Source organism: Mizuhopecten yessoensis, unplaced genomic scaffold (genome assembly GCF_002113885.1).
Source record: "Mizuhopecten yessoensis strain PY_sf001 unplaced genomic scaffold, ASM211388v2 scaffold716253, whole genome shotgun sequence".
Classification (NCBI taxonomy): domain Eukaryota; kingdom Metazoa; phylum Mollusca; class Bivalvia; order Pectinida; family Pectinidae; genus Mizuhopecten; species Mizuhopecten yessoensis.
In genome coordinates, this window is record NW_018480024.1 from 322,698 (window position 1) to 344,121 (window position 21,424).

Genomic DNA, 21,424 nt, shown 5'->3' on the forward strand with positions numbered 1-21,424 from the left:
TCTGTTTCACTTCCATTTCTAACGACAGTTGGGAACGTGATTCCAAACACCAAACAAACTTGCTATTCTTGGTAAATAGGACAAATGTTAGTATATATCCAGAAGAAATTCAACGCATTTTATCTGGACTTCCAGATGTTCAAAATCCATAAATGTTTTTTTTTTCTGGAAAAATTATGTAAATTTGAAACTTTATTCAAATAAGTGACTTTACGGCACAGAGTGGTTATAATATACACTAGTACACTGTTAGGTCTTACTCTTTGACATTTAGAGTCCGGAATCACTTCAACAATTTTTTATCGGTCAACACCATTTTTTAATTGATCGATGATTGATCAATTATAAACTGAAAGGGAAAGAAATAAAGCTGCATTCACCGATGGAATGTTTTTCAAAAGCGGTTAACTTTTTTGTGTCTCATAGTCAAACTATGGTAAACTGTACAAAATCATGATTAATTTGTAATAGTCAGAGATAAAATGACTAAATATTAAATAATCAGAAATAACATGACTAAATATCAAATAATCAGAAATAAAATGACTAAATATCAAATAATCAGAAATAAAATGACTAAATATCAAATAAACTTGATTAAACTAATCAGAAAAAAACATAAGTGACTTTGTATGACCTTGGGTATATAAACACTGACCTTCACAATGTTGTCTGGTCCGTACTTGTGTCCTGATTGATCGGGCTCATCGAAGTAGAGAGTTATAAGATCTGGTTTTTCATTGGTCACCCAATTCAGCACTTGTTGCACCCGGTTATCATAAGCCACATTCCTACAACGCGAGAAATGGCAATCAACATCAACTTAACAAGTCTGATCACTGATATTCAGGGCGACAGTTACGATAAATGCCAGTACTGTATACTGGGAAACTTGAGACAAACTTTCGATCAAATATTCGCCCTTTTACAATAAAATCCATGTTCTTTTAGTGTTAACTTCGCTTTATATATGTAGTTACTATTTATTACATGTTGTGAACCAATATTCGCTGTCATGATAAATTTGCCCTCATTTGGGGAGGGAGAAAAAGCCGAAATTTTTACTGTGACAAAAAATTCCTGATTTAAAAGTCAGAGAATACGTATTCTGTTTATGTCATGTTTCTGTTAATATCATGTTTTTCTCTGACAAATGGGAAGTGATATTAAGCGAAATCTGTTGTATACAGTATAAATTAGTCCAGTACACACCAGTGTCTATAAATCATTTTCAAGATCAATTCTATTTGCTGTTATACACATTTTTAAGAGTGTTGGAGTTCACAATGGAGGCAGTCAGTGACCCCTATGTACAACAAATTAATTTAGTTTAATACCAACAATTCTTCATAATTGTCACTTTCACATTTTATATGTATCTTGCAGAAACAAAAGACTGTTAATATAAATAAATTGAAGGGTTTCTAAATTAAAAGCGTTATTGTTAAGAGCAAAATACAAATTTCTATTCACCATACAGCCTTACCATATTCATTACTAGTGATAGTAAGTAAATATTAAGAAAAACAGATGCTAAACACTTACTGGTCATATCTTCTGAAATAAGTAGGGTACGTTCCTGGAATAAACAGAAACAAAATTAGATAATTTGTTAAGCACTATCATTAAAAGGTAATTTTATGACATGAACCAGAAATATGAAAACTGCCATTTGACCTCTAATGCTGACCTTCACCTTGACATAGGGGTGTATACCAGTAGTGCACACGTTATCTGATGTGGACAGGTATGTTTATAATTCCTGATAAGGTCTATAGTTTTATTTCACTTGACCAGTATTCATGACCTTGACAGGCCAAAGGTCCAGCATATGACACACAACCCGATGTTACGCAAGTATAAAATTTTATTGTCTTATGTCTGATGTCTTAGCGTCTTATTCTGACACCCACGTTTATAGCTGGCTAATAGTTAACACAATCTGCAATTTGTTATGCTCGGTTCCACACGAACTGAATTCTTACAATCAGCATATTGACATTTGCTTTGCACTGCCTCTATCTAAATCACTGAGTTATGGGACTCTGGACTGATGACTATGACGTCATTACAACTGTGATGTCGTAATCATGTTGTTTGAGACAGCTGGTAGATAATGATTACCGGATGTTGTATGGATGCCATACATTGTAAACCTACTTGACAGAAGAACAGATATGTTTGAACAAAACTTTAGAATTGTCTAAATCAATGGAAAATAAAAGTAATAAACTACATTTGTTTTAGAGTTTTAGGAATCAGTTTACAAAACATATATCACAGTCCTATAATTCTGAGGACAATCACAGAGAAATATTCACAACACAGTTTCTTGCATTATTTAATTTGTCCACAATTCTGTAAAGAATTTCCAGACTATCTATCTGAACAGAATGCAGTTACACTAAATCAACACCAAATAATCCTCAGTGATGGAATTACTTACCGTTGACTTTTACGTCAGACCCCGGCCAGAAGAAAGTGGCAGCCGTCTTGTTGTTATTCATAACCGTTCTCCAAATCTGTAAAACAAAATCATCGTATCAAAGGATCACTACGAGACGATAAACACATAGGAAAGAAATGTGAATTGTCAGCGTTAAACAATACTGGCAGCAGTTAAGATATACAATCTGGTGATGGGTAATCACTGTCTCTAATGGTAGCACAGACAGCTAACATTGTCACCCTTCTAATTTGTAACACTCTTTCTGATTGGATATCTTTCCGGGGTCTATATGTCTATAAACCCCGCTCTGCTGGGGTCTATAAAAGCATGTGCGAGGGGAGATAACTCACACTAGAATCTCTCTGCATAACGACAAAGATGGCGTCCGAGGTTTGCCAATCATTCACATGCATGATGAAATAGCCTACAAGCAATCTAAAAAGACAGCAAATTCAACGAAACAGGCAATGAGGGGGCCGCTGGGGTGCTTATAACAAAGATGGTTGCGTATTGTCTGAAATATTGCCGAAAATGTGTCCGGTAGGGGCTATTTTGATAGCAGTCAGGTACAACTCAAACTCACAAAGAGACCTATAATTTTGCACAAAAAAACGGTAATAAAAGATTGTCAAGGTGAAAAATTCATTATCTCTGGGTTAGAAGGGGTCTACTGGCTCATAGACCCCTTTTGGTCTATATAGACCAGACGGGGTCTAAGAGCCCGTAGACCCCTCCTAACCCAGAGATAACTAATAGTATCACAGACAGCTAAGAGAATCACAGACAGCCAACTAGAACCACAGACAGCTAATGGAATCATAGATATGAGCTAATGGAACCACAGACAGCTAATGGAATCACAGATAGCTTATGGAATCACATGCAGCTAATGGAATCACAGACAGCTTATGGAATCACATGCAGCTAATGGAATCACAGACAGCTAATGGAACCACAGGCAGCTACTGGAACCACAGACAGCTACTGGAATAACAGATGGCTTATGGAACCACAGACAGCTACTGGAATAACAGATGGCTTATGGAACCACAGACAGCTAATAGTATTACAGACAGACAACAGAGTGGAAGACAGCCAACAGCTGTATCACAGACAGTTTTCGGTATCCCAGACAGTTATCAGTACCACAGACAGTTATCAGTATACCTGCAACACACTTACCAGCTCTCCTTGCCACCACTGTTGATTAAAAGCAATGGCTCCTATCTTGAATGTACCACAGACAGCTAATAGTATTACAGACAGACAACAGAATCGAAGACAGCCAACAGCTGTATCACAGACAGTTAGCGGTATCACAGACAGTTATCAGTATCCCAGACAGTTATCGGCATCACAGACAGTTATCGGGATCACAGACAGTTATTGGTATACCTTACAGTTATCGGTATCACAGAGAGTTATTGGTATCCCAGACAGTTATCAGTATACCTGCAACACACTTACCGGCTCTCCTGGCCACCACTGTTGATTAAAAGCACTGCATCCTATCTTGAATGTACCACAGACAGCTAATAGTATTACAGACAGACAACAGAGTGGAAGACAGCCAACAGCTGTATCACAGACAGTTTTCGGTATCCCAGACAGATATCGGTATCCCAGACAGCTATCGGTATCACAGATAGTTATCGGTATCACTGACAGTTATCGGTATCCCAGAAAGTTATCAGAATCACAGACAGTTATAGGTATCACAGACAGTGATTGGTATCACAGACAGGTATCGGTATCCCAGACAGTTATCAGTACCACAGACAGTTATCAGTATCACAGACAGCTATCGGTATCACAGACAGTAATTGGTATCACAGACAGTTAACAGTATCACAGACAGTTATCAGTATACCTGCAACACACTTACCGGCTCTCCTTGCCACCACTGTTGATTAAAAGCACTGCCTCCTATCTTGAATGTACTGTCTAGGTTACTGTCAAACATGCTGTTGTCTACAATTCCATGAGACTCGGGGTACAATCCCTAAAACATAAACATACACTTATGACAAGCATAGAAATGAGTCGCAATAATTGACTTCATAACTGTAATGTTGTCACAGAATAGCGTCATATAGTTGTCTTACATGAAGAGTAATGATGTCGAAAAAAGTTTATATCACATATCTTATAGTTTTGTTGATGATTAGTTTAACAAAATACACCGATTTGTTGTTACTCAATATGCTGTCATAAAGTATATTCATTTGACTATATAACACTTTATATGTCAAGTGTCCCATCTCTATGCTAAACACAGTGAACATTTTGCTTCTGCACATATCTTAATCGTGAAATTATTATCTGTGCATATTTAATTTTCGAATTTTGGGTCAAAATCGGGAAAATTTAAGCCCGCATAAATAATCCTTTTTATGGTATTCTGACATACTTGTAAAAAAGATGGTATTCCCGTGAAACTATCAAATATCCTCTAACAATTTGTCAATACACTTTTTTAGACGCTACTCACGGTAACAATGGAGTAATGGTTGGGGAAAGTCTTTGTCGGGAACACTGATCTCATGTACGGTGCACGAGTCCCACACCGACTCAGACGGCCAATGTAGGGTGTAAAGTTACGGAGAAGGTAGTCCGCCCTGAACCCGTCTAAAGATATCAGGATCAGAGGCCGGTAGCTGAAAGCATGAAACCGAAAAGACATGTGATGTGGTATCTATATGATATAGTGATTGTAAATAATCTACTGTGTGAAATCAGTTCCAACAATATCTGTTAAAAAGTCAGGTTCATGAAATAAGTGTGCACAAAATATAGGCAGTCTCGAGTCATCTTCATGGCTTAAAACATTTTTTTTTTATAATATTTCACTCTTTATCTGATCTGGACAATCAACATAGGCTGCTGCAATAAAATAAGTGTACCTTGGTTTTTTTTTTATCCAATTATCCTAAAGTGATTAATTATGACCAGATATGAAGGGGAATAATGCCCATACTAACCAACTTCCTTGAATTTGTTTTTGTCTGTCCAAACATCAGTCTGTCGGTCAGCCATCCTTGATACTCCGAGGGTTACGCTCACTTACGCTATCTGAACCCTGCAATATGTCATTGCAATATCTTAGGCTCAGTGTGCTCCACCTTGTGGATCAGACAAGAACCTTAGTTTGATCCTTTGATGTATATCAAAAGAATCTCTCGGTTACATAATGGTTATTGAATTGACTGGCTTTGAAGTCGGGTGTGGTTCCACTGTAATCTTAAAAGGACAGGTATCAGCCGAACGAATAGTCAGTTTCTTTACCTGAAAACAATCAAATACCTAACCCCATGCCTTCAATTTTGTTGTGACATATTCCATGGGTGCAGAGAGCGAAAGTGAGCGTAACCTCTGGATTATCGAGGATGGCTGAACGACAGACTTATGTAGGGACAGACAAAGACAAACTCCCCCGTGATACCTACCTAGATGTACAGGAGTCTTCTGCCACTGGACACGGAGAATCCAGCCAAGTCCTCAGGCTTTGTGATGGCCATAGCTTCTCCGACAGATGTGTCCGCAGTCTGGCAGCTTCTGACACTGAAAACCTTCCCTCCACAAAGAAGTTTAGACCTGTAAGGAGCTCCACATCCCGGACCCGTGCTATATTGTCCTTCAAGTAGTCTGCCAGGTACTGTAATACACACAATGTCTTAGTTTACGGAGAGAAAAAAAAGAAATGTAAATATCAACTTAATGTACCAGGGTACTCTTAGATTAGAATATTTTTTGAAGATGCAACATCAAAATGAGTACCAGTGTCATACAAAATTTTCATCCTCGATAAAATACTCATTTGGATGAATATTTTATAATAATATTAATAATAATTCAAGGTTCTTATATTCCGCTTTATCACAACCTAGTTCATAGGTCGTCTCAAAGTGGTTCACTAATTATTATCCGTGGTTATAGGGCCTTTGCAACCAGCCAATACCTTTCTCAACTCCCGGGGGAGCATACAGCCAGAGCTTCCAATTTGGCACTAACAGCTAGCATTCAACAATTCTAGCACTGCCCAACCATGTACTCATTTACAGCTGAGTAGACTGGAACAGGCGGAGTAAAGAATCTTGCTCAAAGATACAACACAGTGCCATGTCGCAAAACCTTTGGTCACGAGCCCGGCATCCTACCACTAGATTACCACACCTCCATTTTATACATAAAATACTCATCCTGCTAGATATTTTTTGGGGATGAATATTTTATAGGACACTGGTAACAATTCAAATCAATGTAACCAAGCCATACCAGCTTACCTTACAATCCTTTATATATAATTTCATGTACCAAAAGCACCAAACCATTATTTTATTTTATCAATCAAGCAGAAATGTGTGAGACTGAATTATGTATGTTTAGTGTTATGACACATTTATATAGAACATCTTGGGACAAATTTTAAGTAACAAACATCTGGGGGTCGCTCGAGCCTTTCGTAAAACACTTGACAAATTAAGCATATCAGGTCGCAATAATAGCTCTCAAGAGCTAATGTTCCATGTTGATATGTATGCGACTCTAAATAAAGCTTCATGTATCTTGTATCATGTATCTTGTAGGTATTTGCAAAGGGCAGCATAAAACACAAATCACTGTTGAAGTAGTGCTTCAAGAATAACTGTGGGTTGAGTTCAGCAAAAAAAAAGCCTAACTATGCTCAAAACCTACTAGAAGTTTGAAGACAGCAAATTCATACTTACCAACTCTCTCTATTTAGGAGCGAGACTCCAGATTTTGGACCCTAAAATTTTTTAACCAGTGGATTTGCTAAACTATTTCTGATAATTTTCTAAGATATGATGATTTCACCTGAAAGAGCAGCTCAAATGATGCCACTTGGAAGTGTTATTTTTCCCTAGGGTGTCCATACACATGCTTCATTTATGCAAAAAAGTTGACAAGTATGCAAACTTACCAGTCAGAAAGATATATAATTATCTCAGTAAAAAATAGACATGTTGTTAGGGAGACAATTCAAGGGAAGTAACCCTTACCAGGCAGTTGGGCGTGAAGTTGAGGTAGGGCAGTACCAATGACTGGATAAGTATGGAAGCGTCGTCCCCACCACAGGGGTATACCTGTCCAGGTAAGGCACATCTCATCATCACCACAAACACATGGGAAGGGGACGGGGAACTCTCCTCACCCGTCGCCTCGCTGTAAATAAATGGACAAATCACCACCGATCATGCACCTACAGTTTTCACTGTATCATTACCTTTACAATATTACTGAAATCAGAATTGTTCTAAATGAAGCTGCAAAAAGGGCAAAGTGGTACAGCACCATGAAGATTTATTTTAAGCCATCATGATGTCATATACATTGTGGCAACAAAACGACAGAATTTACTGACATAGTAAATACATTCATGATGTCTTTTACTGTACTTTTACTATATTGGCAACTTAATTCTTATGCATTTTTATTTTGTTTTCTTATGGGAAAATCCCAAATGTAAATAGAGAAACTGTGAGCAAGCTTGCAAAGATATATCCCTTGCTTGCGCTTACAATGTTTCTGGAGCAGAAATTAAAGTTTCAAGGACAATAACTCCAGGAAAAGAGTCGAATCACAAATTCTTTTCTTCATGTACATTCACATATGATGTACTTTAACTGTGCCAAGTTACAAAAAATCTAACACATGGTATTGGAGGAGTTGGGCTTAAAAAAGATCATTGACAGATGTAAGGACGGACATTCCAGATTATATTCTTTAATAAAAATAAACAAAAATAATATCAAAAGTTTAACATTATAAATCTCATTTGGATTTTATCTGGTTACCTGCAGACAACCAGACCAACCCCACAGGAATACCTTGATCGGTTGGTGTCAGCTAGTCCGTCTCCATCATGGTCGTACACCGGGCCCAATGTCACTGTGAGGTTACCGTACTGCAGAGCATATTGCTTGATCAGGCCGCGAGTGAAATTCCAAATCTCTGGAAAATACATGCAAAAAATAATTCATGGAACACATCAACAATGCTCAATAATGGCTGACCTGCATGACAAACGGTACTTCAATCAAGAATGTTAGGTCAAATATGATTGGTTGAATTTGATCAAATTGAAGACTTGTTAAAAAGCTGTTCTCATGTCCAAATGAAGACAAAAAGCAGACAGACTGAGTACAAACCCTATAGTCTCCTCCATTTGTACCAGAGAGGAACTAATAAAGCTATGACAGTACATGAAGCCCATATCACTTTGATCAATTTTTTCAACAATTTTCCCCAAAAATGACTGGCAGTGTTAAGTGTTACTGACCTGTGTAGAAGTGTGGATAATTTGGCTGGTACAACCACAGATTCTCAAGTCTGTCCATGATACACACGTCCTCTGAGCTGGTATTTCTTACCTGTTGGAACCATTAACACATATTAACATAAAGCGTCAAAGAAACTTTAGGGATAATTCTGTCACTTGAACAAGTTAACTTAATCATTCAAAGGTTTTGGGTGTGAATAATGCTATAAGAGTCTTGTGTTATAAACAGCCAACAATGGTTGGGAAGGAGGGAGGAGTGTTAAGTCAACAGTTGTTTGGTGTGTGTTGTGTTCAAGTATACAGTAGTTTGGGAAAAGAAGGGGTTGTTTTTGTCAACAGTGGTTTGAGGGAGGAAGGATTATGTCAACAGTGGTTTGAGGGAGGAAGGGGTTGTTTTTGTCGACAGTGGTTAGAGGGAGGAAGGTAAGTGCTTTTGTCAACAGTGATTTGAGGGAGGATGGATTATGTCAACAGTGGTTTGAGGGAAGGGGTTGTTTTTGTCAAGAGAGGTTTGAGGGAGGAAGGATTATGTCCAGAGTGGTTTGAGGGAGGAAGGATTATATATGTTAATGTCAATAGTGGTTTAGCTGAGGAAGAACGCATGTTTATGTTAGCAATGGTTTGGGGGAGGAAGAGGGTAACTAACAGTGGTTTTGGGGATGAAATGGGATGTTTCAGTTAACAGAGGCTTGGGACAAGAGGGGAAAAGATTAAGTCAGCAATAGATTGGAGAAATGGCTGGAGTTAAAGTCAACAAGGGATTGAAAAGAAGGACTGAATAGTAGATGGATGAAGAAGAGGAGAGTTTAAGAAAGAATCTGTTTCCCGACAAGTTCTTATAAAATGATACCTTAAAATTGCAGTGCCATCAACTTGTTAGTAATGTTATCAACACCCTAAATACAGAAACAAGTTAACATAATGTGCAAATTCCTCACCATTTGGTCTGTTAATGTAAACGTTGTGTAGAGAGGCGATTTCAGCATGGTGTCGTATACTGTGATCTGTTTTGGATAGTTCAGTTGACACACACTTGTTTGATTTAGAACTATCCTTGGCAGATGCAGATCAGGGGATGACTGAAAAGAAGAAAACACTAAATAATGACACAGCAGGTCGTCAATACCTTTTAATTTATCATTGTGCATGTTGGGAATTTTATTTCTTGTCTAAATGCAGAAACATGGATACTGTAATGTGTTTGCACTTGGGTATGTACAAATTAATTCCAACAGAAACAAAACTGTTCATGAGCTTCATGACATACAGCAAGAATAAAATCACTTTTGGATGAAGACCAGATATTAATCATAAGTTTTGTATTTAATGAATTTAAAAGAACTTTCAAATCAAACAAATAGTGCTGTGGGGGTTAATTGATTTAAACTATGTCCAGCTGTTTACCTCTGACATTGACCAATCAATCATGGTTTGACTTTGACAAGAAAACTCTCAAGATTTATTGAAATACAGAGCATACTATTTTCACTGCCTTTTATCAATTATGGTGAATGCTTCCCTATCTATTAGTTCAGTTTGTGATTGATAAATGATTCATCATCAATTGTTTACAAAAAAGTGATGATCTTTCATGACTTTTTTCAAGTAATTTCTCACAAATACATATGATTTCACTCTGTTTCTTACTATTTCATTCCAAATACATTGTCGGTTTAACATGTGATTTACTTCTATTATTGGTCACCCATCTGAAATGGGAAGTTCACATATATTGATTGATTTTATTGATTTGTTTTATTTGCAATGTGAAACGTAACATTTTTGTACCATATTGTAAAATCATAAATTTTCGTGGGACATTAAATTTTGTTTATTTCATGGATAATAAAAATCCACGAAATTATATCCCCACGAAAACATAAATTTGGTATGATATACATAGGGGAAAATCAGTAATCAGCTAAATAAAATGTCATTGAAACAGGCTAAAATATGAAAACCACGAAATTTTAACCTCGCGAAAATAAATTATTCTACAGTATATATATTTATATGTCAATCTACTACCAGTTCCGATTTGGTAAGCTGTGATATCAGAACCAAAATGGCGGGCCACAATGTCCAGTCTGGGCCTATGACCGGTAAAACACCGGCTCATATCCAGTAATAAGCCCAACCCCCTAGTATTGACATGTTTTCATGCACAGGCCCCCATCGGCTTATCAACGGTAAAATACGGTTGTAACATATTTGCGTTGACTAAGCAAGTATACCTGGTTCTGTCCACAGAGAGACGGGGTGGGGACTTGACCAGACTGACACACTGGGACTTGTGGCATCATCAATTGTCCTCTTGTACTATTTTTCACCAACACGTGGTCCAGAGTCCCTAGTGTTCCGTTGTTGGGGGCAGGGTCTATATCCAACAACTCTGAAACCAAGTACAGCTTAATTACATACCTAATACCTCAGTAGTAGTACACATTTAACTGTTGTTCAAAATACAAATCCAGAAATCTGAGTTCTCTGTATAAATCAGTACATGTATCATAATAACGCTTGGAGTCTAGATGATCTTTATTCTAAAGTTCTGTTTCAGAAATAATGAAAACAAGAAATACCTTTGAAGAAAAAAAAAACCCAATAGAGTTTTAGTTATGTGGTTAAGTTGGAAATAGCGGTGTATCTACGCCTTTGCTTAAAATATATGATGAGATGAATAGAAAACAAAGAAATTAACAACTGCATCAAAGAGATATTAAGATACTTTTTATGATTTACTTAGTAAAAACCATAATGATTGTTCAATCTCACAAATGTGTGTATAACAAGTTTTATAACAAATATGCGTCACCTACTCAAATATTGAGCAGAATATTGTATAAATATGCGGATTTGGTGTTATTCTTGTGTCAACTAGAGATCATGTCATTGTTATGAGAATGGGAAGCTTAAGAAATCATGACATAATTATGATATTTTCATGTATAAGGAGAGGAATAAACATACAAGGCGTGTACCCTGGCGCTATTTTGAGATGTAGGTTCCAAATTACATAATCATAGCAATCTTGTAGTTCAAACCAAGCTTTTACTTTTTATCTCAAATCCGTTTTTTTATAATATAAACCAATCCACCATGGCCTCTCAAATTAGGCATCCCTGTCGGTGGTGCAAACTGACACCTTATATAACATAGGGGGTTTCCCCCAACTAAACGAGGCAAATTCCTATGTGATCTTTATTGGCTCTGACTTAGAACGAAGAAGGGACAGTAAATATTTACGTAACATAAACATTACCCGACATCAGATTGTACAGCTCGATATTTTCAAAAGGACGAATTGTCATGTTCTGTTTGAAAGCTGGGCCATGAGCCAGAAACAAAGCCTGTAAATTAATACAATAAAACATGTTTTATAACAACAACTAAACCATCAGGAGACCATTGTGATGCTACTGTAGCTTCCGTTCCATCACAATGTCTTCGGACTAACAATGTTCTTCATAATGACATTTCTATATTCATCAAGAAATATGTCATATATCTTAAATGGTAACTTTGGTTAATTAACTGTTAATGCATTGAAAGGTCAGTTATTAAAATATTGTGTTTACTTAAAACAGTAAAAACACTCAGGTGAAACAAATGATTAGAAAATGCAAATATACTAGATGTTATAAGGGAGATAACTCCATCAAACACTATAATATGTACAATGGCATGTATCATCATACTGATCCATATAGAATGACAAAAACAGCAGGGATTAAAGCTGTAATAATTAAGGCGCAATTAATCCTTACGTGCATGGACTTGAAGATGTTGTCCCAGCCATGGTTACCTCCATCACAATTGCTGTAATATGAATTCCTACAACAGGAAAGAAAACAATCCAATGAAAATTACTTGAGATATCGAGTGGAAACCGTTTCAGCAATTGAATAAAGGGCCATAACTCTGTAATTTTCAGTCTTATAATGTTGATTATCAAACTTGTATAGGCTTTCATGGTAATTAAACTTCCTTTGAAGATTTGAGTTAATCTGATGAAAGTTCCTCAAGATATAGAGCAGACACCGTTTCGTCAGTTAAACAAAGGGCCATAACTGGTTGTGGAACTCTTCAAACATTAGGGTTAATCAACCTTGCAATGAATTTTAAGTTAATCCATTAAAAACTACTAAGATAAAGAGCAAACACTGTTTCAGCAATTGAATAAAGGGCCATAACTATGTGAATTACAGTCGGATAATTGTGGTTATGAAACCTGTGCGAGCTTTCATGGTAATTAACCTTTCTAGGAAGGAAGGCCCTAAATAGAAACCACTCTATAGTTCATTCTAATTAACATTAATAGCTGATAACATACTTACAGTATGTGAGCACAATCATAGTTCACATTCTCCTAAAGTATAAACTTGTACATACGTGGACACAAGCCACCGGTCAGCCATGTCCAGCAGGATGTCTCCCACACGTGGATTGTTAAGGTAGTGGAACCGCTTTGGTGCCGTTTCTTTGGTGAAGACCTTCATCACAGATGTGTTACACATCAGTTTATCTACGAGGGCACTGACTGGTACAGCTGTAACAAGGCATTTTATCTGTGTCGTACTTATAACAGGCAAGGCGTTGAAATATATTTTATAAGTCACGTTTCTATTTTGTATTTTCTTAAGCCAATAAAATATTGTATGTCAGAGGATATGTAAGGAATTTTAATTACAAAGGATTTTTACAAAACAATATTAAGTTTGAGACACCTTCAAACAAAACTGTGTCCAATAACGTGCTCGGTGAATATTTAGACTGGAAACTTTCGGGATTATGATGCCTGTTTTGCTGTGAATTTGTTGTCTTTTTTTCCTTTTGTCATGACCATGGATAGCAATCAGTACATGATTATGACAGCGACATATTGAAAATTAATGTGAAGGTGTTTTTGATCTGCTTTACAGTCTAAGCATATGATAAATAAGAATAAGAAATACTGGTCCTATGACATGATGCTTCTAACATTATAATTTCCAAACATCAACACCGAAAAATTCTCACTCTCCCACTGAACTGAAATCAATCTTACTTACGATTTTCGTTTATCTTAATGTTCTTCCTGGGGCCGCTGTATTTAGTCTCAATGCGTCCGAATGTTCCGCTGGAGATCAGGACCTGGCTGGTATTGATGTGTTTTGACAGGTCCACGATCTGGTTACAGGACGTGTCATCAAACCCTGCGTATAAAACCTCCACTAAGTGTAATCTAACCACTGTCAAACATTCTTTGTTAGATGATGACAGAAAGACATATTGATCATATACTAGCAAGTGCTTCAGATCCAATATACAATATGGTAACAAGTATTGCGACACGAACGCAAATCTCAGGGATGGAATGTGGTAGGTGACAAACTTTACAGTGAACAGGTTTCAACAAAAAAAAATATCTGTTTATGGTTAATATATATATAGAAACACACACTTAAACAATAACTGTGAAAAGGTTTGAAGTAAATAAAAAACAGACTTTAAGATAAACTGAAATCCGGGTATGCATAAAGTCATCTTGAAAAACATACATAAGCACTCTCATCCATCTGCAACTGAAGTTTACGAAAATACCAAAGATTAACTGAAATATGATTCTTTGATTTAGACAGGTACGACATTTTGTCACTTTCTTGTTAATGGTAGATTGATTGTTTAGTTGTCTTTATTAAGGTCACATTACACGAGAAGGACAGTAAAGATCATTCTTACCGTGGTCAGCAATGATGATGATGTTGACACAATCGTGTAGATTCTGCTGGTAGAGACCGTCCATCAGTCGTCCCACCATCATGTCCATAGTCCGAAGTCGCTCGTTCAACTGGAGACAAACGCAGTCATAAAGCAATCTTCATTTGATAATTATTCATTTTATTAACGCATTCAAGGAACAAAAGATACTGCCGAGAGAAACCAACATCCCATTAGGGTTTAGGATGACATGGTTTGAAGTTAAATACACTGTTTCAGATATTCTATTTATTATAAAGGTGACCAGTATGAGGAATTGAAAAGCAATTCCAGCACTTTGGAATAACAGAATCTTTCATCCCCTTGGGGGTGAGAAAGGGGAATCTCAAACCTAGGGGGGAAATTCTTAAGTTGCCAAACACTTGGCAAGCCTCGAAAATTCTTAAGTTACCAAACACGAGGCTTGAGATTCCCAATCTCACCTGACCTTAATGCATCGTTGACGTGATGTCATTTTACCGTTAACATGAATGATGTCATACAATTGTTACGAACAATCCCGTCTCAACCCTGGGATGAGACAATGATATCTTACACCGGTAAAAGTGTGGATACGCCTGTCCAGGGTAAGAGAGAAAATAGTTTTTGATGAAGTATTCAGTAATAATGAACTAATGGAACCAATGTCCTTGTGTGGTAATTAACTGATAATCATTTACCATGACCTTGACCTTTGATCATTTGACCTGGAAAACAATCGGATCCTAATCAATCGTTGGAACAAGAAAGCTCTACCCATAGTTTGATACATACCAGGCCACTCTCTGGTCCCTGTTGATGACCTGCATGGTCTGGTTGGTCAAAGTACAAGGTGACCATGTCCGGCTTCTCGTTCTCTGGCATGGTCAGCCAGTCTAGGACTTCAGACACACGTTCGGGGTAGCCCGCGGAGCTGTGACCATTATAGGCAGAGTTAGCATAACTATACCTGTGTACTCACTAGATTGTGTCTGGAAACTGTTTGTTTGTTTGTTTGTTTATGTTTAACGGCCCATCGACGGCTGTGGTCATTTAGGGCCATGGTGATTTATTTATTCACTTTACTTTTTTAACAAACATGTGAATAGCGAAGATAAAATCAGATAAAATGGTTCATTTTAAAAGTATTCGCATTGTATGTGTAGATAATTAAAAATAATAAAAGGGGGTTAAAATAATAAAAGAGATAACGAATAGATGATATGGAATATGCGATATATATATAACGTCAAAAAGGATAAGGTGGGTTAAAAGACATCAGAGTCTATAAAATAGACCGATGTCTTTCAAATAGTTAAATAATGCCTTCGAATCCACGGAACTGAAAAGTGTTTTCATATCCGGGACTCGGAAGTAGTTATCACGAATGTGTTTAAAATCGGAACATTCTATTAAAAAATGCTCCACTGTAAATGGAGTGTCACATGCGTGGCATGAAGGTATATCTTCTCGTTTTAAAAGGTACGAATGAGTAGGATATGTGTGCCCAGTGCGGAGCCGAGCGAGGACAACTTCCTCTCTACGATCTTTCCGACTGGGAATAGATGTTTTAAGTTTCGGTTGTATCTTAAAAAGTTTGTTGTTGGTCTCCAGAGACCAGCGTTTCTGCCATTCATTTTGAATGGCTGTACGAATAGTAGGTTTAAAATCTGTGTATGGTAGTTTGATATTTGTTTGTTCGAGATTCAATGCATTTTTTGCTTCCCTGTCAGCAAATTCGTTGCCTTTTATTCCGACATGGCTCGGAATCCATAGTAAAGTTATTTTAGACTTTTTTAATATACGAGATATTCGATGAGCAAGGTTTTGTACGATTGTGTTTTTAGGATCTCGTAACTGTAAACTCTGTAGGACAGATAGAGAGTCTGAACAAATAATTGCCTTTTTAATGCGGTGTTCATCGATATGGTCGAGGGCCAAACCAATGGCGCATGCTTCAGCAGAAAAGATGGAGGCGCCGTCTGGTAGTCGGACTGAAGTGCAAGTATTGGCAGTACAGCAGGCTGCTGCCACTTTCTCACCTTCTTTGGAGCCATCGGTGTAAAGTTGTGTATGAGAAGGGTAATTCGAAATGCATTCCCGAAAGGAGGATTTGTGTTCTTCGGGCATAACACTTGATTTCCCTCGCTCATGTAATGTAAAGTTAAAATCGGGGGTTTGAATGGTCCACGGAGGAACATCAGATATGTTAAATTCAGCTATGTCCGTCAATTTTATGTTGAGTTCTTGCAGGAAATTCAAAATTCGGATACCAAATGTTGGCAGAAGTTTTTGGTTTTGCGTAAATATGTTTTGGTATTTGGGGTTGAATACTTGGTTGAAAGCAGGATTTTTAGGGTTTGATTTTAATTGAGTTGCANCTGGAAACACCAGATATTCAGCAACATATGATCAAGTATGATAACACCTTAAGTAAAACAGCTTAAGTAAAACAGCTATTTCATGTCGTAATCCAAATATAGCACCAAGAGAAAATTTTGCTTTCACATAGCAACAATAAATGACAACGCTCTTTTGATTAGGAAATATGTATTTTGAGTTCTCATGATGTTAACTCATATGACTATGTATCACAAAATATGAAGAAACAAGCATATTCTGTAACATTTCTTGGAATGCCAAAAAATATTGTTTGGTATTATGACCAGATATAACTGAGTCAATATCTGGATATGACTGGACATGACTGGATATGGCTGTGGATATGACTGGATATGACTGGATATGAGAATTTCAGAGATTAACAGGTATGCATACATGTATTAAGTTACAAAGACTGATAAAACTAGAAAATGTCTGTAAGACATGAATGCCCAGCCAGCCCCCACATGAAATCCGGTCCAGTGTTTGATAATGCTTTATAAAAAGTTACAAACGACTTTGATCTTGACACACTGAAATATGTACCCATTCAAGGTATTCTCACACTTGACCTTTGTAAAGTACGTATTATCAAAATCCATCAGGAATTAAACTTTGTTAATTGATGACTCTGAATTGCAATTGGTTGATGATTTTCTTTAACCCTTTCACCCCTATGTAACTTGAGTTAACTCTACCATTCTTTGATATGGATGAGTCCATTATGGTCTACAGTGGTGAAAGGGTTAAATAGCAATGGTAATATAGGCCTTGACGTTAGAACCCTAAAACACCAACACATCTGACGTATTTGCATACTTTTGACATTTGTACAAAGTTTGATGAAAATCTGTCAAAGTGTGAAGTTGCTAGGGTGTTTACATAGAATCCCAATGTGACTGGACGGACATGGGCAACACTAGTATTATATGCCCCCTCCCCTTCTTATTTTTTTCAACAATTCTTATTTTTCATGGATGGCCTAAAGATGCTTACTTACCCTTTGTAGGGCTTCCAATAGTCAGGATAAGTTCCTATAAATCAAATGAAAATCTTTCAACAAATTTTGAAACAACACATTCAATAATGCACATAATAATCTAGACAAAAAACTAAAAAATCAGTCAACTGTTTTTATATTTTTTTGTCAAGATTCTAGAACAATGACAGAAATTTAAACCACATTTAGAAAAGCTACATATAGTTCACATTATATCTGAAGTATCTTCTTGTTTGAACGTTTAAATAATCAATGTCAAGCATAATTTGTCCTACCAGAAATGTTGACATCAGATCCTGGCCAAAAGTAGGTCGCTGTCTTCTTATTTTGCTTCTTTGCCGTTATCCATATCTAAAAATAGAAGTATACATACACTGGTAAGGTAGTAATTACACTTTTTAAGTGAATATAGAGTAACATTGTTTGTAAAAGGCAGAAATTTTATAAATGCCCAACTTTTAAATACATAATCAGATAGTTAATACATTGTATGACAATGCAAAAGCAAGTGAATACTTGACATAGTACTGTGCAACATGAATTGGACATGTATAATAATCCTTTTTAAGTTTTCTGATTACAGACCATTTACTCGACACAATCTGTTTGATTATTTGCACAAAAGGAAGTTAAATCATCCGATACATGGACTGCACAAATATATGCAGTTTTATTGCAACCACAAAACAACTCTGAAATTATACAAGTATTCACGGCAAAATTTACATATTTTATACAATATTACAAAATTTGATATTTTACAAAATGTATTCAAAATGTAATTTTTTATATATAATAAGGGACAAAAATGTACTGATTAACAGTATATATGTACTCATTAAATAGGTTTGTAACAGGAAAGAGGTTAGTGTGCTTCCACCGGGGATCGAACCCTCGATCTCCAGGATCCCAGACGGATGCTCTACCACTGAGCTAAAGGGATATTCCCTCTAGCTCAAAGCTGGAAGGCGACCGTAATCCTATGTACAATTAAAATCTGCAAAACTACTCCCCTCTTTTCTAAATGTGTTCGCCCTCAAACATCACAACCCAGGTTCTAACTCCCTGACGCCACAGGGAGGGCCATGGTCACCATTTGTAACAGGAAAAAGAGGTTAGTGTGCTTCCCCTGGGGATAGAACCTAGCAATCCCAGACTTCCATGTCAGAAGCTCTACCACCGTGCTAAAGGGAAGCTAGAAGGCGATTAGTCCTATGTATAATTCATACCTGCCACAAGTTTTTATATAAATTAATACATGGCCACCATCTCAACTCTGGTTAAACTAGAAAATGTCTGTAAGACATAAATGCCCTCGCTATTGGCTGGGACGTAACGGGACGGGACGCGACAGGACATAGGCAACACGATGTGCCCCCCCATTTTATGGCGGGGGCATAAAAAACACAACAAACTGTTGTCATATGTTTGAGGACTCACTGGTTCGCCTCCCCACCAGCGTGGGTCCATCTTGGTCCAGCTGCCCAATGTGAAGTATTTCCCAATGTGCTCATCGTACATCTTGTTGGAGATTATTCCGTGCGACTCTGGGTACAGCCCCTGTAAAAAGTTATTTACTTATAACACTGGCTACCTGCAGATTGTTAGCTCAATTTTCATATGTTCTCAAAGAGCATATCTTCAAATGTAATTTAATTTTTCCAACCCGTTAAAACTAGCAAGACATACTTTTCCAATTTCATTATTGTATTACACACTATTTGTATAGCACCTCATTCAAAAAAGAAATTTCAAGGAAATTACTGTTAAGTATTTAACATACACGAGGGGTTGACAGTCAAAATAACCAGGAGGGCGTGGGAGTAATCCAATGTTCACGCGTCATCATTACAATGTATTTGTACTTACTTTAAAAGAAAAAAATATATAACTAGTTCATCCTGGCATGGTGTATTACAAATATGAGAATTCTTATTAACCCTTTCAACCCTATGTAACTTTAGTAAACTCTTCCATGCATTGATTTTGATGAGTCCATTATGGTCTGCAGTGGTGAAAGGGTTAAACAAAGTAATTGCATGTGTAACAGAAAGTAACAGTACTCATATAACATTACAATGGTAAGTAAGGATTATCTGTCCATGTCTATTGTACATTTAATTGTACGTTTTAATATGAACTGAACTCCGAAAAAGTACTTCAGGGGAAAATTGTTGAAACTAGCCGCCCCATAGAATAAGTACCAACGTCCTGGTGACACTTGAGCCTGTTGTGATAGATTCTTCCCTTTTCATATTTAATTGTTCATTGATCACCCTGCATACTTTGGGCATCCATGTTCAAGCGCAGCACCCCACTAAACAACAACCCACTTTTGTATGGGTGTTGGCTATATTATTCTGTTTAAGATCCAATTTTGTAGCACTATAAGTGTGAATGTGTGAGGTCATGGGTTTGTATAGGTTTTTTGCACGTTATGGGTTTGTATTTTAAGCAGAATATTTAAAGTGCCATACCACTTATTCATGAATACTACAGCATGGAAACCACATCAGTAATACCCAACATAGACTATAAAATACTCCACTCTAAGCCGAAGGAGTTGAGCAGCAAGGGTCAAATCCAGTTCAAGGACACTATCACATTCTAACAAAAACCCAGTTGTCAACAAGCCAGCGTTTTTACAAACTGTGCTATGTGGCCCAAATTTGTTAGACATTTAGGTGCCAAGCAATTCAAAGATAGCAGGATATATATATTCTGTGAATCTCTGAATGTGAGAAGAAATTATCAAGGTCAGGTGGATGTAGGGTGTGTACTTACTGTGACAATGGTGTAGTGGTTGGGGAAGGTCAAGGTCAGGTTAGATGTGACCTTAATTGTTGATGGTGTAGTCGTTGGGGAAAGTCAAGGTCAGGTGTATGTAGGGTGTGTACTTACTGTGACAATGGTATAGTGGTTGGGAAAAGGTCAAGGTCATTTAGGTTGGATGTGTACTTACTGTGACAATGGTGTAGTGGTTGGGGAAGGTCAAGGTCAGGTTAGATGTGACCTTAATTGTTGATGGTGTAGTCGTTGGGGAAGGTCAAGGTCAGGTGTATGTAGGGTGTGTACTTACTGTGACAATGGTATAGTGGTTGGGGAAGGTCAAGGTCATAAATGCAGCATGTGTACTTACTGTGACAATGGTGTAGTGGTTGGGGAAGGTCACAGTAGGGAACGTAGCCCTCATGTATGGAGTGTGTACCCCACACTGACGCATCTTGTGGATGACAGGTGTGATGTTCCTCTGGATATAGTCAGCACGAAACCCATCCAGGGAGATCAGCAGCAAGGGCTTCTTCCTTAGATGTTAAGTAAACTGTCATCATAACATTGTCTAACACCCATGACCCTATTTGATACAGCAATGGGGGTAGTCACCTCAACAAATCACGACCAATTTATCATCTGAACCTTTACTCATACAAACTCTTATACATAAGTTGTCCACTAAATAGGGAAAGTAACTTATAAGTAAAAAACAGCATCTCACGAACAAAACTCAGAACGACACTGTTTTTTGGATTTTGGTGATTTATTTCGATTTAAAAAAAAAAAAAAAACAGATTTT

General features: G+C 37.1%; 1 protein-coding gene across 3 annotated transcripts in view; it reads right to left on the reverse strand.

Moving 5' to 3' along the window:
- LOC110442364 overlaps window positions 1-21,424 on the reverse strand; it is an 87,313-nt gene that overhangs the window by 20,703 nt on the left and 45,186 nt on the right. For all 3 annotated transcript variants that reach the window (XM_021485930.1, XM_021485929.1, XM_021485931.1), the window contains 21 exons: window positions 20,990-21,155; window positions 19,291-19,410; window positions 18,126-18,201; window positions 17,851-17,884; window positions 15,264-15,402; window positions 14,472-14,580; window positions 13,802-13,945; window positions 13,143-13,299; window positions 12,518-12,584; window positions 12,013-12,100; window positions 10,985-11,142; window positions 9,689-9,829; window positions 8,751-8,841; window positions 8,299-8,422; window positions 7,471-7,633; window positions 5,896-6,104; window positions 4,941-5,106; window positions 4,335-4,451; window positions 2,447-2,522; window positions 1,546-1,579; window positions 659-791 (listed from right to left, as the gene is read on the reverse strand). In XM_021485930.1, coding sequence (XP_021341605.1) covers window positions 659-791; window positions 1,546-1,579; window positions 2,447-2,522; window positions 4,335-4,451; window positions 4,941-5,106; window positions 5,896-6,104; window positions 7,471-7,633; window positions 8,299-8,422; window positions 8,751-8,841; window positions 9,689-9,829; window positions 10,985-11,142; window positions 12,013-12,100; window positions 12,518-12,584; window positions 13,143-13,299; window positions 13,802-13,945; window positions 14,472-14,580; window positions 15,264-15,402; window positions 17,851-17,884; window positions 18,126-18,201; window positions 19,291-19,410; window positions 20,990-21,155 — 2,512 coding nt within the window. The remainder of the gene's footprint in view (window positions 1-658; window positions 792-1,545; window positions 1,580-2,446; window positions 2,523-4,334; window positions 4,452-4,940; window positions 5,107-5,895; window positions 6,105-7,470; window positions 7,634-8,298; window positions 8,423-8,750; window positions 8,842-9,688; window positions 9,830-10,984; window positions 11,143-12,012; window positions 12,101-12,517; window positions 12,585-13,142; window positions 13,300-13,801; window positions 13,946-14,471; window positions 14,581-15,263; window positions 15,403-17,850; window positions 17,885-18,125; window positions 18,202-19,290; window positions 19,411-20,989; window positions 21,156-21,424) is intronic.